This window comes from Setaria italica, chromosome IV, assembly GCF_000263155.2.
Source record: "Setaria italica strain Yugu1 chromosome IV, Setaria_italica_v2.0, whole genome shotgun sequence".
In the NCBI taxonomy this organism is placed as follows: domain Eukaryota; kingdom Viridiplantae; phylum Streptophyta; class Magnoliopsida; order Poales; family Poaceae; genus Setaria; species Setaria italica.
In genome coordinates this window covers 39,293,807-39,309,353 of record NC_028453.1, presented here as the reverse complement: position 1 = coordinate 39,309,353, position 15,547 = coordinate 39,293,807, and the positions used below count along the sequence as shown (strand labels likewise).

The following is a 15,547-nucleotide window of genomic DNA, read 5'->3' as shown; positions in this document are numbered from 1 at the left end:
TAGAGCTAAGCAACGTCAAATAAAAAAGAACGGAGGGGAGGTGACTGATCATGCGGCCGGTGTATCGTGGGGGCGCAAATAACACTGGGCCAAAGCTGGTATTAGTTGCAAATGTTGTACGACTCGTATGATCTGATGCTAATTTGCCAAGCAAAAGGTACGTTAGTTATGACCTCCCGAGTGTCTTGTTGTGCAGCCGATTTGCAGATTTTAAAAAATCGAGTGGGGGAGCATTTGATCCAAGCAGACGACAAGATTTTATTCAAGGACCCCAACTGAATGCGTGGCTGCTGCTGTGCTACATGACCTGTCAGGCTTAGGTGGCCATGTGGCCTTGGACTTGCATGGGGGTTCTGTCCTCTTGAATCACTTGGTTCTTCTTTTCCTCCTTATATCCACCTCGACTATTTCGAGTACTCTTTGCTTTGGATAGGATCAAACGTATGAAATCCAGCACGTTGTGCAGTGGAACGATACTTCCTTGCGTGCAGAAACCAAGGCAGAGGGCACAATTCAGACGATCCCACAGTCCAACTGTACGGAGGCTCTTTAAGGAAATTTGTTTCCACACATTAAAATTTAGTATTTGCTGGGGGAAATATTAACGACCTCCTAATGATCATTAAAATAACAATTATGAAGGCTCAGGCCCACCTGCGGCAATGACAACCGCCGTCGGCCCGATATAGGAGGGAAGCGCCCCGCTCCGCTTCGCCCGACCAGTGCCCCGGAGTCGGTCACTCCCGATCCCTCGTCGCAAGGCTCCGCCTCGTCCGACCCGCGGTCCCAGGGTCGGAAGCACCCGACCCCTCACCACAAGACTCCGCCTCGCTCGACCCAGGGCGTAGAAGGTCGGACTCACCAAGGCCCACAAGACGAGTGTCCGCCTCGGGCGCAGACTGGGAAATAAGAGTCGGATCTCGTGGGCCTCCTGCCGATCTCACCATAAATGCGCCGCGGCTCTGGCACGTAGAAAAGCGCTCGCGCCCCCGACGTGACCCGTCACAAGTACCCAAGCACGACCGCACAACCCAGGCTACAGTGGCCGCGGCTCTCCCTGATTCGCTACAGGGCACTCATGGCCTGCGCCGCCCGACACAGGAGGAAGCCCCGCCCACTCTCGCGCCCCGCGCATCCGGCGACAGAGACGCGATGTCCGCGTCCCACGGGCCATCAGCAAAATAACAGGATCAGCCACCTTCCCCGACGGGCACGGATGCCACGACCGAACATCATCATCATGCCTGGCGGCAACCGGCCCCAAGGAGATCGTCGACAGGATCCGAAGGCAACCGCCCTCTTCCGATGGACGCGCTGACAGGAGCCGAAGACCGGAGCGGGGGGGGGGGGGTGGCGACCCGGGGACTTGATCCTTCCCCTTGTATTGTATTTTACTTGAATTAGCTTATCTCTTTTACTTCTCCTCATGCCTGGCTCACCTGTAACCCCGGGCTCCCCTTGCGCTATAAAAGGAGGACCGGGGGCCTGAGACAGGGGACTGGCACCAGCAAAGAGAAGATACACACTCACCATCAGAGCATCAGTGCACACCCAAGAGACTTGGGACCAGCTCTCTCTCTCACCCTCCTGTAACCCCTACTACAGCGGGCAACATGAGCAGCTCCTCGTACTGGACGTAGGGTTTTTCCTTGCCCAAACCAGTCTAAACCCGGTGTCTCCCACGCCACCATCCGAAGCCATACGCGCATAAAAGAAATTTACTAGTCTTAATCTTGATCCGCTAATCTTGACAACGACAATACTTGTCATATCGAATATTTAGATATTAATTAGGAAGATTAAACATGAACTAATTATAAAATCAATTGCATAGATGGAGCCTAATTCGCGAGACAAATCTATTAAGTCTAATTAGTTCATGATTTGACAATGTGATACTACAGTAAATATGTGCTAATCATGAATTATAGTCAGATGCTGGTAAGGAACTGAAAAGAAAGACGACTTAAAGTCAGACAATGGGTAAACATACCCTGTTAGTCAACTTGCGAATTGAAAAGGCAATACTACTCCCACTAATAATTACAAATTTGTAGGTGTTCAAACTTGTTTTTAAAACTTCGTGTAGGAAATACCTGAACCACCAACTGAGTCAGTTTCCGAGCGCTCCTCAGGAAGTAAATAGTAGTTGAAATGTCTGGAGCCTTGTTATAATCCATTCGAAGTATTAATCTCCTCAAATCTTCGTAGGAAGCGGGGATTTCTTTTGGTAATGGGATCTGAACAGGAAATCAGAATTTAGTTTTGTTCTACAAGATACTTGAAACAAGGCATAGATACAAAAAAAATCATCTGAACAATGCGAATTCGTACCTGCAAGCTGTAATAGTTGTAGAGGAGATTCTCCACGGAAGACTCCATGCATGCCGCGGAGAAGACTCCATGCGTGCCCCAGGCTTCAGCTACTTCGATGACTCTCATCGTTAGTTCCTCCAGCTTCTGGGGCATCGCGATCATCGCCTCCACGTCGCTGCCCTTTGCGAAGCTGGAGCAGATGAGGCAGAGTTTTGTGAAGGACGCCGCCGGTAGGACGCAGCAGGTGAGGAAGAGGTCCTTGAGCGCGCCGCACGCGAACATGGAATTGGGAAGTATCGACGGCGGCGGCGACGACACTGCATTGAAGTTGAGGTCGAATGACTGGAGCATCTTCTCGGAGAGGGCCTCCATCCAGCCATGCACGCCGGGGATCGGAGGAAGCCGTCGGTGACGTTGAGGCGGGCGCGGCGCACGGCGGAGCCCCCCGAGTGGCCCGCAAGCACGGCGTCGATCGCCGCCCGGTCGCATGTGGACGAGGTGAAGTCGATGTCGGAGAGGTCGCGCCAGGACCGGCCCCAGGCGGCAGAGAGCACGCTGGCGCGCGCTGCTTCGCGGAGCGGTAGGCGCGCGCGGATGAGGTCCAGGAGCTCCGGCGGGAGATCGGAGACGACGGCCATCGTGTCGTCTGTCGTCTGCACGAAACGAACCGAGACGCAATTCTCGTCTTCTTTATATCCTCCTGTTCCGCTCTTCTTCCGTCCTCCTGTCCGTTTGTATCTCCTCCCATCGCGGGGTCAATATTTTTCACCCTTCCTTTCTGATTCAAACTGCACAACTTTCCTGTTATTGTTCTACGTTTTGAATCACGTGTACTTTTCAGCAATGAAACTGCAGAAATGTTATTGTCAGACTTGGATGAGGTGACGGTGACCCCCAGCAGTGGAACTGTTCCGCCTTCTGCTAGAATTTGAATATGACCCCTCAAGAAAAACAACTTCACTATGAGGGGAAGGAAAAAAGAGCACCACTCCATCCCTAATAAACTATTTCTAATATTCTTATTTGCTAGTTTGCTATTAATATTTAAAAAGAGCACCACTCCGCTGGCTCAAACGAATGGCTCGCCCAATTTGCCTGCATCCGCTGTTGGGCCTTCCGCGCGAGCCTATTTACTGGCGGTCTTCTGAGTCAGTCCGGCGAAGAGAGCCCACTCGGCGATCGGGCCGCGACGCAGATCTCCAGGACCAGAGAGAGGGAGGGGAGACCAGGAGGACCACACCACTTGGCGTTTAAAGAACAGGTAGGAGCCGAGGGGAGGCCGGAACGGAAACGGACAGACCAGCAGAGGAGGGGCTGTTCGAAATTTGAAACCCTCCCGAATCCACCCATTTTCCCTCTCCTCCGCTCCTCCGCTCCGCCCCCCTTCTCTCTCATCCCAAAAGGGCAAAGAAAAGAAAACGCACCGCCCTCCTCCCTTCCCTTCCCCTCCTCTCCCAAACTCACAGTCTCCACCCTCTACTACCGGAAAACCAAAACCAAGCGGAGGGAGCGGAGCCCTCGCCGCCGCCGCCGACCCCCGCCGCCGCCGCCGCCGCGCAGATCGCGGCCGGATCTACGGCGCTGGGGCACGGGGGCCCCCGGATCGACGCCTCCGCCGCGCTGCACGCGAGCGGTGAGCCTCCTCGCTCCCTCCCCCCCTCCCCCCCCGCCCCCCCTCCAGGCGGGTTCTTGGGGCTCTTGATGTCGATGGCCCGGGGGTGCGAATTTCGTGTGGTGCGTGTGCGTGGGGTTTTCCCCCTTCTTTGGGTCCAAGAACCTCGGGGGTTAGGGTTTCTTGGCTGAGGGGGCCGTGGGGCTTGGGGTGGGTCCAAGAATCCCCCTCCCCTGCCCCCAAGAACCCAGGAGGAGCTTGTTCTTTCTGCGAATAAAGGTTCTTTTGGATGTGATTGTTCTCTTGTGGACGCGTTGTGCTTGCGCTGCGGCCAAGATGCCTTTTAGCCTGCGAAAGAATTGCTGACGCGTGCTCGTTGCTGCGTCGGATGAGCTTTTACTGCCGATTATGTGGTCTGAACATGCTGCATTCTTGATCCGCAGATTTTGTTGTATTGCAAAGTCACTGTTGCACCCCTCTGTGTCAATTTCGTACTGCAAATGCAGCATTCTCTCAAAGATCCATATAATCCTTATCTTGATGGGAGACAAATTGCAGTAAAAATACGAAATTTGAGGCCGGCTGCATCTAGGAAATGCCAAATTCTTGGTCATACAAGAGTAAAAAGGAACTGATCTGGTTCTGAATTGCGATTATTTTAGTTCAAATTGCAGGTCTTCACGTTCTTTTGATGTAAAATGCCAACATGCAAATGTTTTGCTTTGATGTTTCCAAAAAAATGTTCTGCTTTGTTTTTAATGAAAATGGGGCAGGGCAATTTTGTCTGTCCATCTAAAAAAATTCCAACATGAACAAGTAGTTTGTTGCTCTGATACAAACATGAACAAGCCAATGTGGCGCTTATAGTGTCATCTGTATGCCCTGTAGTACTTTGTTCTTTCTCTGACTTACAAGCTGAAGACATACATAGTTTGACATTACATTGCTGAATATAAATATGATGTCATGAGCTTGTCGAAGATGTTTTCTTAAAAAACTTACCCAACCTTGCTCTTCACTTGTTGAGTTCCCCAATGCCATTTTGCCTCTGCTTTTGGATTATTAATTGCTCATTATATAAAATCACATAGTTACTTTAACCTATTCAGGTTTGGATGGCTTCACGAAAGGAAAACCCTATGCTCATTGCTTGTCAAGCACCCAATGGTCGAATCACGCGAGCTCAAGCTGCTGCTAATCGGGGAACCTTTGGACCTTTTCCTTCTGTTCCACTGCCTGCGAAAACTGAACGAAAACAGGCTGCACAAGGGAAGACAAAAAGGGGATCTTCATATGAGAGCGCTAGTGCAAGTGTGGCAATTTCAGGCCCCCAGCCTAAAAGACGCACAGTACTCAGGGATGTAACCAATGTCAGCCGTGCTAACTCCAACAGAAATAACACTGCTGCAACTAAGCTTCAGGTATTGAGGTGTTCCACACATTACTGCATTCTCCTACGAGGAGTTCTCGATGTCAACAAATTCTCAAATATTTATGCAAATATAGTAGAATGACAAAGTAACCCCTTTTTTTCAGACAAGGCCCTCCCAGCGGATTGGAAGAACCACGAGCAAAAACAAGCAGTGTGCAAAAAAGGTCCCTAAGATACCCCCACCAGCTGTTAAAAGTTCAGTTGCTAATGAGTCAAACATTGCTGAAGAAACACAAGAGGGGACACTTTTGCCGCAGAGAGAGGAGCCTGCTCCTTTGCTTGAGAACAGGGGGTCGCTATCATTACAGGATGTTGAAAGGAACAGGGACAGTGCTTGTCATGAGGCATTCTTTGAGGAAAGAAATGCCAGGGATAAATCTGAACCTTCGGTGTCAAAGACTGGTTAGTTGCATTTTATTTTTGAGCATTGAACATTTGCTAGCATTCACAGCCACTGGTGAATTTAAAATGTTCAAGGCTTTTCTTGCTTACCATGTTTGATGTTGCAGCTTGTACCCTTGCTTTTACTGGAATCGATTCTGGATGATTTAGAATATTAGAGATCTGAAATAACAAAAGCATGCTGCAAATGTTTCTCTATTTAGTCGTTTCTGAGATACTTGTAGATAGTCTTCACATAATCACTTTTCTTATTAGTGGCCATCTGCTAAATCTCCTGTCCTTTGTTCCAGGGGACTCTCCTGCGTTAGACATTGTAGACATTGACAAAGACAATGGCAATCCTCAGATGTGCGCTTCCTATGTTGTAGAGATATACTCAAACCTAATGGCTTCAGAGGTATTCTATTGTATTTTGGTTAAAAAGGAAATGCTTCTTCGTTCTGCTTCAATTTTTTTATATTTCAGATGTCGTATTGAGCATGGAATAACTCCAGTTTTAGATATCTGTGTTATGTTTTGTCACCTTGTGCTTATTTGAAGGGTACATGCTCAATCTTTATGTTTATGTCATTCCACAGCTTATGAGAAGACCCAGTCCAAATTACATGGAGGGTTTGCAACGGGACATCACAAAGGGCATGAGAGGAATACTCATTGATTGGCTTGTGGAGGTTGTTATATCTATAATTCTATTTGGATTTCTGTTCATTTTTATACATGATTTGAAGTTGGTATCAGATCATTTGCCTTTGGCATCTCACAGCATATACTTTGCACAGAACTAATGCACAAAGCTAGCAAATGCAAAGTATAGTCCAGCAGATAAGGAATTTACTATTATTTGATTCCAGTAAACATGAGATAACTATATGATATACTTGAATCAGTTAGCCTTTGTTTTTGCAACACATAACTTGCTCAGAGCCTGATATATTAAAAGTGCTCAGAATAAGGATATCCATTTTCTTCAGAGTCAGAAGCCTAGTTTGCACATCTCTCATACATGTGTCATCTGGCTTCTCTTTTTCTTATGATGAAAATCTTTTATACCTTTTGCTGTTTACTTCTCATGACTCCTGAGCTTGTGATGTCTTATATATTGTCTCTGTTGCAGGTTTCTGAAGAATACAAGCTTGTACCGGACACGCTGTACCTCACTGTATATCTCATTGACCGCTTTCTTTCTCGGAACTACATTGAAAGGCAGAGACTACAACTTCTGGGAATAACGAGCATGCTTGTTGCTTCGTGAGTTTTATGCTCTAGCCATTTTATTCTTTAATAGTGGAAAAACTTCAAAATACATAGGGAAATGTAACATACAAAGTTTTGCCTAGCAGCTGGACCAGTTTCCTCTGTGGCTAACGTATTGCAAATGAGTACCTCTGCAAGTATAGTAAAGTTTTGTTCTTTTGCAGAAAATATGAAGAGATATGTGCTCCTCGGGTTGAAGAGTTCTGTTTCATAACCGACAATACATATACAAAGGCAGAGGTATTTGTTTCATGTGAAGTTGAGAAAAAAAAATTACATGCATGGAAGGAACCATTGAATTTCTATAGCTGATAACCTCCTGATCCAGTAGGTGTTGAAAATGGAGTGCCAAGTGCTCAATGACCTGGGATTTCATCTTTCTGTTCCAACAACAAAAACATTTCTCAGGTTATTTTTGGCCAAATTTGCCTAATATTTCTTTTCGAATGGGAAAGGCATGCACCATTACTAACATGTATGTTTTTATCAGGAGATTCCTTAGAGCGGCACAGGCATCTCGTAAAGTAAGATTGGCCTCAGATCTTACAAGTCCATTCAAGTTATGCTACATTTTAACTCAGCACTAAATTCTGAAGTTTATTTGCAGACTCCTTCTGTCACTTTGGGATTTCTGGCCAATTATCTTGCGGAGTTGACATTGGTTGAATATGGATTCTTGAAATTTCTTCCTTCAGTGGTGGCAGCATCGGCTGTTTTTCTTGCTAGATGGACGCTTGACCAGTCTGACCTCCCATGGGTATGTATGAAAGGCAGTTGGCACATACATGCTTAAAAAAAAACTTGGTGTCATCTCTAACTTGGGGCTATTCTTATGCAGAATCAAACTCTTGAGCACTACACCTCTTACAAAAGCTCTGATATTCAATTATGCGTCTGCGCTCTACGGGAACTGCAGCATAACACCAGTAACTGCCCTCTTAATGCCGTCCGTGAAAAGTATAGAAATCAAAAGGTACGCAACCACTTCTTGCTGTTTGTATTCCTAGCACACTGCTTGAGTGAAGCCTTAAGTTTCACTTGGTAGTGGCAATTAAAACTGAAGTTTCGCTTGTTCTGTTGCAGTTTGAATGCGTAGCAAACCTGACTTCACCGGAGCTTCACCAGTCACTCTTCAGCTGACACGCCAATGACATCAATTACCTGTTGATCATCACGTTAGCAGCAGTCGTAGCTGAGACTGCGTTAACATTATGTAGCATCCCTTCCCCCTCGTCTGATTTGGTTCTGTTGTCCCGAGCTGTTTTTGTTTCCCGACCTTTTTCGAGTCGTGCAGTAAGAAGACAGATGGCTCGTCGCTTTGGCTTGACATGAGGTTTACCCGATTGTAAACAACACTGTGTGTAGGCTTGGCTTGAGTTGATAACCGTAACGTGTCCAGCTTGTATAACAAACAACGGAATGCTGTTTGTTGTGACATAATTCGTTCATTGTTAGCCTGGAAATGGAAGGTAGTTTGTTGCTTGTATCCAAGTACTTTCTGTCAACATGGAATGCTCTTTTGGACAATCCACAGCCTTGTTGAATTATTATTTTTTTTCGGGCTAAGGTGGTGTGTAAACTACTGGAAATAGGAAGTGGTCTGTTACGGATAGATAGTGACAGCATGCAGATTTGGCCATTTGGTTGGGCTTATTCCGTACCGAGCCCCCTCCGACCTCCGACCGCGTCCCACCCGGTTGCTTTTTATTCAAGTTCCAGGTTGCTTTTTGCACGGATTGTCATTTGCAGAGTTCGTTGAGAAAAAGATTATGCCGTGATTGACTACGTCTCCCGCGCGTCCTGCATGTTTTTTGCAAAATACTTTTGCATCCACATATGAAATATTTAGTGTTTTTGATGGATATTCTTGTCTATTCTGCTTGTTGTACAAAATAAAGAATTTGCACTCATGGACAAGGACATGGTAGAACTGCAAGCTATTGAAGTAATAAAAATCCAAGTCTTCATGATCCAAATTCTAAGTATAAATATTTTGAGTCAAAGTATTTTAAAACCTGGCTATAAATATATGGAAATTTACAATTTGAACACAATGACTTTGATTCTGCAACAGGCAACTCATCCCAGTTGTCCTGGATCAATCTGTTTAGTCACAGGAGGTCAGGAGTAGCTAGATGGCACCATCAAGATGCCAACACACGGCCGAGCTCTGGAGAGGGCGTTCGAGAAAATGGCGTGCGGAAAAAAAAACCCAGAATAATATATGTTGCGCTGATTACAATTTTATCCATATCAAAACAGCATATACTCTATACTACCACCTGGTAGTATTGTGCACCGTAAAAAGATTCTGTTAACATAAACCCCATCTGTTGCAGCAGTAGCAGCTTGCCGAACAACAAAGAAAGGGTGGAAGTAGGCCCATAACAGAATTAATGAGCCTATCTGTATCCATCCTCTATAAACCTGAAAACACGCATTATATTTTAGAACAGCTATAGACGCTCATCGATCATACTATATATAGCTAGGTGAGGCGACGATAGCCAAAATTAACAGATACTGAAATCAACAGGAAATTATGCAACACTATTTTAATGATATATAGGTGATGATCGAGCCGGCCGACGACCACACAATATTACACACCAATTCAAGTAGCTTGGTTGGTAAGTATAAAGGTGCAAGCAGAAGCAAACAAGATACACACGGATGGACAGTACACATATACTATGACGACCCAATCTCCGGCGAGCTCTGCCGGAGTTGAGGAAGAACGCACTCAAGAACTCACACTGAACACACTGGAACGCGAGAGAGTTTTGGTGCCGCACAGCGCAGCGCTTTCTGTTGTTAATTGAAACTCAAGTACAGACTCAACGACTCCTAATGACCAAAAGAACTCAGCACGACGCCGCGCATGCCGAGCGCCTGAAACGGCCGTGCCATGCCACGACCGAGCACTGCGCCATGCGCGCCACTCGTGGACGCTAAAAACCTGGAGCACCACTGCATGAACGCAGCACGCATCTGGTGTCCGCACATCTTATTTGAGGAAAACAAGTACTCCCTCCGTTCCAAATTGTAAGTCATTCTAAGAATCTTGGAGAGTCAAAGTATCTCAAGTTTGACCAAATTTATATGATAATATAATAACATTTATGATGTCAACTAAGTATCATTAGATTCTTTATCAATTATATTTTCATAGTATATCTATTTGATGTCATAAATCTTTATATTTTTCTCTATAATTTTGGTTAAACTTGAGATACTTTGATTCTCCAAGATTCTTGGAATAACTTACAATTTGGAACGGAGGGAGTAACTAACTAGACCAGTGAACGTGCCAAGTTTATCTAACATACTACATACATACTTATACGTAACACGAGCACGCAGACGATGCCATTGCAGGTTGCAGGATCTTCTTCGCCTGAATGCTTGCTTGCCATGCCCCAGCCGCTTATTTTATTTTATATTAACCACATCCTGCAGCTTGCAAGAAGGTTGATGATACATGGTGATGATGGATGCTCGTCGGCGCTGGTACGGTGTGATCGATCAGTTAGTTGCCGCCCGGCGAGTGTGCCGGCGGCTTGTGCTTGGGGCCGGCCTCATGGATGAGGCTCCGGCTTCGGCTTCGGGTAGGAGGGCTGTGGCTTGGGCATCGGGTAGGGCTTGGGTTTGGTGGGTTCTGGAGTTGACTTTGTTGGGTGGTCTGGTTCTTGGTTTGGGTTGGTATGGCTGAGGCATTGGTTTCTTTGGCTGGTCGGGGTGGTGTGGCTTGGGCTTTGGAGCAATCACCGGCTTGTCATCTTCAGTAGTAGCAGAGGCCTCTGCCGTCTCGTCGGCAGCGGCGGCGACGGCCACCGCCACCGTCACCATCATGAGGAGGAACCACGCCGTCGGCTTCATTATACACTAGTCGATCTTGTAGCTACTAGTATGATCGATGATGGATCGATGCTTGGCTGCTTGCTTGTTGCAGTTGCACCCAGTGCAACAACTAGCACCTGATAAATGCATCTTCTTTTTTAATTAGAACGAACGAAAAATGTAAATTGCCTGGGATTAATTGGGAATAAGCAGGCTTTAGTTTTATTATTCAAAGAAAGGAAAAGAAAGATAAACTTGGTACCACGAGCTAACGACAATTTGACTACTACAGTACCAGTGATTAAAATTCAACACATTCTTCGGAGCAATAACCATGCGTAATATTTAAGCACAATCAACTCCTGGGGAAATGATGAGGCGAGAATAATCAGCATCTGCATCGGGATTATATATATATTGCTCAAAAGAAAAGATAGGAGTACAATACAACGGAGGAGCTACTCTAGCGAGGTAAAAGCAAGGGGCAAGATGAGAAAAATATGGGAGAATGGACGTGGCGTCTCGATGAAGTGGCCGCTGGAGGGCAGCACCTTGTGAGGACACAAACTAAAGAAGCATGCCAACAACGTCAGCTAGCTGAGCTCCCATGTAATGTAACCCTGAGCATGCTGTGCCTATTCGATATGCTTCGTTCCGCATCATATATATATATATTCTCTCCTAATAACGTACATTCTCCAACAAGCAGCCAGCCAGCCAGCTCTCTCTCTCCTTACCACTTTATTTGACCGGACGCACCTTAATTACATTTCTATATCACTTTATAGTATACCATCATTATTGACAGTGCACTACCTTTTATTATACTGCTAGCTAATGCGACCGGCCCCGTCACTAGCTACGGTGCTTTGCTCAGAGCTCAATCATTCCATTCCATTGCAGGCTCGGCCTTTTTTTCCTCTCTACTTTTACTTTTTTACTTTTACTTTTTTAGATTAAGGAAATTATCCGATCTTGAACATTTACATGTGAACGTCGATAATCACAAAGGAACAATCTGACCACAAAACCAGAAGATACAAGAGTACTTAGACTCTACACCTCAAAACAAGGAACAAAGAAAACAAGGAAGAAAGAACCTAGGAAAGAAAGCTAGAAATACTACCCTTGCTTCAACTTTGCATTAGACCTTATGCATCAACTAATCCCTCATATCTGCTATTTTCTCATAAACTTCAAAAGTTAGGATCATCTTGCTCGGTGGCCACCTTCTTCCTGTTGCACTTAGTCAATCTCTACCGCCCTCCCTCCAAGCTGATCTGGTACCGCCATCCCAGGAACTCCAAAACAGCGCCTCAAGAGGAAAGCAATGCCAAGGCGTCGCCGCCGTCCGAATCTGCAATTCGGTTCTTTGGTTTTCATCTGAAAAAGTCCCTGGAGGCCGAAGTCTTCACCGCAACGCCTTCAACAAGGAGAACGATGCATCATGGCGCACCGTCGTCGCCGCACTGGTCAAGACCGGTCATGGCTTTCCCTGAGAACCTGGACACACTGACGATTACCAAACACCACTTTTTGCTATCCTAGGCCGTCCACCGCGGGTTCTCACCGTGTCGGTCGTCGCCACCTCCATGGAGCCGAACAACGTTCGCCATGAGCTACCATGGGCCACGGCCGAGCGAATCCACCTGCAGGGCACCGGAATCCACTGTCCTGGAGCATCGGGGAGAGGAGATCTGGGCGCGCTGGCACCGGATCTGCTGTCCCAACAAGGACTGTTTGCCGCCACCGCCACTGAGTCAAGCCACGCCCGCCTGGAGGCGCCCCGGACCGATGCCGGGCGGATCCACCCGTGAGCCGCTTCAGGAACGCTGGAGAAGAACCTGTTGCCGCCTTGGAACGCTTGAGAAGAACTGTCCGACGGCGGTGGGCAACCTCGCACGACCGGAGAGGAAGTGGTCCCCGCCGCCACCTTCCTCACGCCTACACGGACCTCCAGCAGCGCGCACGAACGGCGGTGAGGGCACAGGGAGGGCGGAGGGGGAGGGAAACCGGCCGGCAGCAGCTAGGTTTTCCGGCCGGCCGGCTAGGTTTGCCAGTTGGATTGCAGGGGGCCGCCCCGCTGCAATCCAACTGGCAAAGGAAACAGCAATTTTCTAACTGATCTCCCCCTCTCTACTAGTAATAATATACAGTAGTGGCATCCAAGCGCAAGTATACGGTGGTGATTGAGAGTTCAGAAGCATTATTTTTTTTTGATAGAAATTGAGCATGCATGAGTCGCAGTGCAGCAGCGCACCACATGATCGACGACGACATTGTATTCCTCTTTCGGAGTACACCTACCTTTCTGACGAGATTACATACATGTACTTCTTAGGGACGATGCATGTAAGTTTTTGTTTTTCTTTTCTTCCAGGCACTGTTGTTGTTTTGGGTCAACAAATAACTCGTTTATTTCAAAAAAACAAAACAAATAAATGAGTTACCAGCTCTCACTACGGTCTTTGGGTCAAACACAAGCTAGAGCAAAATCCCTCATTTTTCTTGTGAGGGGTCTATTCTATCCTTGTTCAAGGTGGTTGATTTCTATCGAAATCTCTATCGATTTTCCTTGCTGTTGGATTCAAATGCAACAATGCAAGGGCCTAAAAACAACTAAACACCTCATCTCTATCTATCTGTGTGAATGCGAGTCGAGATTCAAATGCAACACTAAAATCCCGAGAATGAAACTCTGCACCAAGAAACAGTAGTCAAACAGCCTGTCCATGGCGTGGGGCCCACCGACCACCAACGACGACGGTCAAACGGGCTTTCGGCCGTGGCGCCATCAAGGTCCTTGGTTCCTTACTTCCTTGTCGCCGCCGCGCGCGTATAAATAGCGGCCGCCCCAGACCAACCAAGCAGGCAAGCATGGCTGGCGGCGACCTGCAGGTGCTGAGCGCGCTCGACGCCGCCAAGACGCAATGGTACCACTTCACGGCCATCGTGGTCGCGGGGATGGGCTTCTTCACCGACGCCTACGACCTCTTCTGCATCTCCCTCGTCACCAAGCTCCTCGGACGCATCTACTACCGCGTCGACGGCTCCCCGGCCCCCGGCACCCTCCCGCCGCACGTCTCCGCCGCCGTCAACGGCGTCGCATTCGTCGGCACGCTCTCAGGGCAGCTCTTCTTTGGCTGGCTGGGCGACAAGCTCGGCCGTAAGAAGGTCTATGGCATGACGCTCATGCTCATGGTCCTATGCTCCGTCGCGTCGGGGCTCTCCTTCGGCCACACCCCGGCCTCCGTCATGGCCACGCTCTGCTTCTTCCGCTTCTGGCTGGGGTTCGGCATCGGCGGCGACTACCCGCTCTCCGCAACCATCATGTCCGAGTACGCCAACAAGAAGACGCGGGGGGCCTTCATCGCCGCCGTCTTCGCCATGCAGGGCTTCGGCATCATCGCCGGCGGCCTCGTGGCCATCGTCGTGTCCGCCGCGTTCAAGGCCCGCTTCCCGGCGCCGGCGTACGCCGCCGACCCCGCCGCCTCGACGCCGCCGCAGGCCGACTACGTGTGGCGGATCATCCTGATGCTGGGCGCGATGCCGGCGGTGCTCACCTACTACTGGCGCACCAAGATGCCCGAGACGGCGCGGTACACGGCGCTGGTGGCCAGGAACGCCAAGCAGGCGGCCGCCGACATGTCCAAGGTGCTGCAGGTGGAGATCATGTCTGCCTCTGGCGCTGCCTCTGCAGATGAGGATCAGCAGACCGCCGGCAATGCAAATGACGACGACCACAGGCAGAAGCAGAAGGAGAAGCAGTTCGGGCTGTTCTCGGGTGAGTTCGTGCGGCGTCACGGCCTCCACCTCCTGGGCACGTCGGCGACGTGGTTCCTGCTGGACATCGCCTTCTACTCGCAGAACCTGTTCCAGAAGGACATCTTCGCGGCGGTGGGGTGGATCCCCAGGGCGGCGACCATGAGCGCGCTGGAGGAGCTCTTCCGCATCGCCCGGGCGCAGTCGCTGATCGCGCTGTGCGGCACGGTGCCGGGCTACTGGTTCACGGTGGCGCTGATCGACGTGGTGGGGCGCTTCAAGATCCAGATGATGGGCTTCTTCTTCATGACGGTGTTCATGCTGGGGATGGCCTTCCCGTACCAGCACTGGACGAGCAACCACGTCGCCGGCTTCGTCGTCATGTACGGCTTCACCTTCTTCTTCGCCAACTTCGGGCCCAACGCCACCACCTTCATCGTGCCCGCGGAGATCTTCCCGGCGAGGCTGCGGTCGACGTGCCACGGCGTCTCGGCGGCGTCGGGGAAGCTGGGCGCCATCGTGGGCTCCTTCGGGTTCCTGTACCTGGCGCAGAGCAGGGACCCGGCCAAGACGGAGCACGGGTACCCGGCGGGCATCGGCGTGCGCAACGCGCTGTTCCTCCTCGCCGGCTGCAACGCCCTGGGCCTGCTCTTCACGTTGCTGGTGCCCGAGTCCAAGGGCAAGTCGCTGGAGGAGATGTCCGGCGACAACGACCACGACGCCGGCGACAACCGCACCGTGCCCGTGTAGCCGGTTACATGCGTGGTTCTCGTTGCTATATATATGCAAATGTTGGTGACGTGGCTTGCAGGGACGAGCCCCCCTTCGATCTGGTCGAGGTTGTTGAGTCATTGTTCTCGTTTTCAGTAGTTGATCGATCGATAGACCTTGTCGTGATCGATATGATCAACGTAGCTTTAGCTCCTAAA

At 49.1% G+C, this 15,547-nt stretch overlaps 3 protein-coding genes across 3 annotated transcripts; 2 read left to right on the top strand and 1 right to left on the bottom strand.

The window, feature by feature from the left end:
- Positions 1-1,931: 1,931 nt before the first annotated feature.
- LOC111257097 lies at positions 1,932-2,699 on the bottom strand. The gene is made up of 3 exons (XM_022826156.1): positions 2,335-2,699; positions 2,097-2,240; positions 1,932-1,949 (listed from the first exon to the last, which is right to left on the bottom strand). The coding sequence occupies exons 1-3, from the start codon at positions 2,686-2,688 to the stop codon at positions 1,932-1,934; spliced, it is 516 nt and encodes a 171-aa protein (XP_022681891.1). The 5' UTR covers positions 2,689-2,699.
- Positions 2,700-3,623: 924 nt separating this feature from the next.
- LOC101776082 (cyclin-A2-1) lies at positions 3,624-8,507 on the top strand. Its single transcript, XM_004966355.3, has 12 exons — positions 3,624-3,949; positions 5,038-5,349; positions 5,465-5,762; positions 6,053-6,159; positions 6,341-6,433; positions 6,877-7,010; positions 7,181-7,256; positions 7,348-7,424; positions 7,507-7,540; positions 7,624-7,773; positions 7,855-7,989; positions 8,100-8,507. The coding sequence occupies exons 2-12, from the start codon at positions 5,044-5,046 to the stop codon at positions 8,154-8,156; spliced, it is 1,467 nt and encodes a 488-aa protein (XP_004966412.1). The 5' UTR covers positions 3,624-3,949; positions 5,038-5,043; the 3' UTR covers positions 8,157-8,507.
- Positions 8,508-13,733: 5,226 nt separating this feature from the next.
- Positions 13,734-15,484, top strand: LOC101775675 (inorganic phosphate transporter 1-6). The gene has a single exon (XM_014804998.2). The coding sequence runs from the start codon at positions 13,734-13,736 to the stop codon at positions 15,366-15,368; it is 1,635 nt and encodes a 544-aa protein (XP_014660484.1). The 3' UTR covers positions 15,369-15,484.
- The last annotated feature ends 63 nt before the right edge of the window (positions 15,485-15,547 follow it).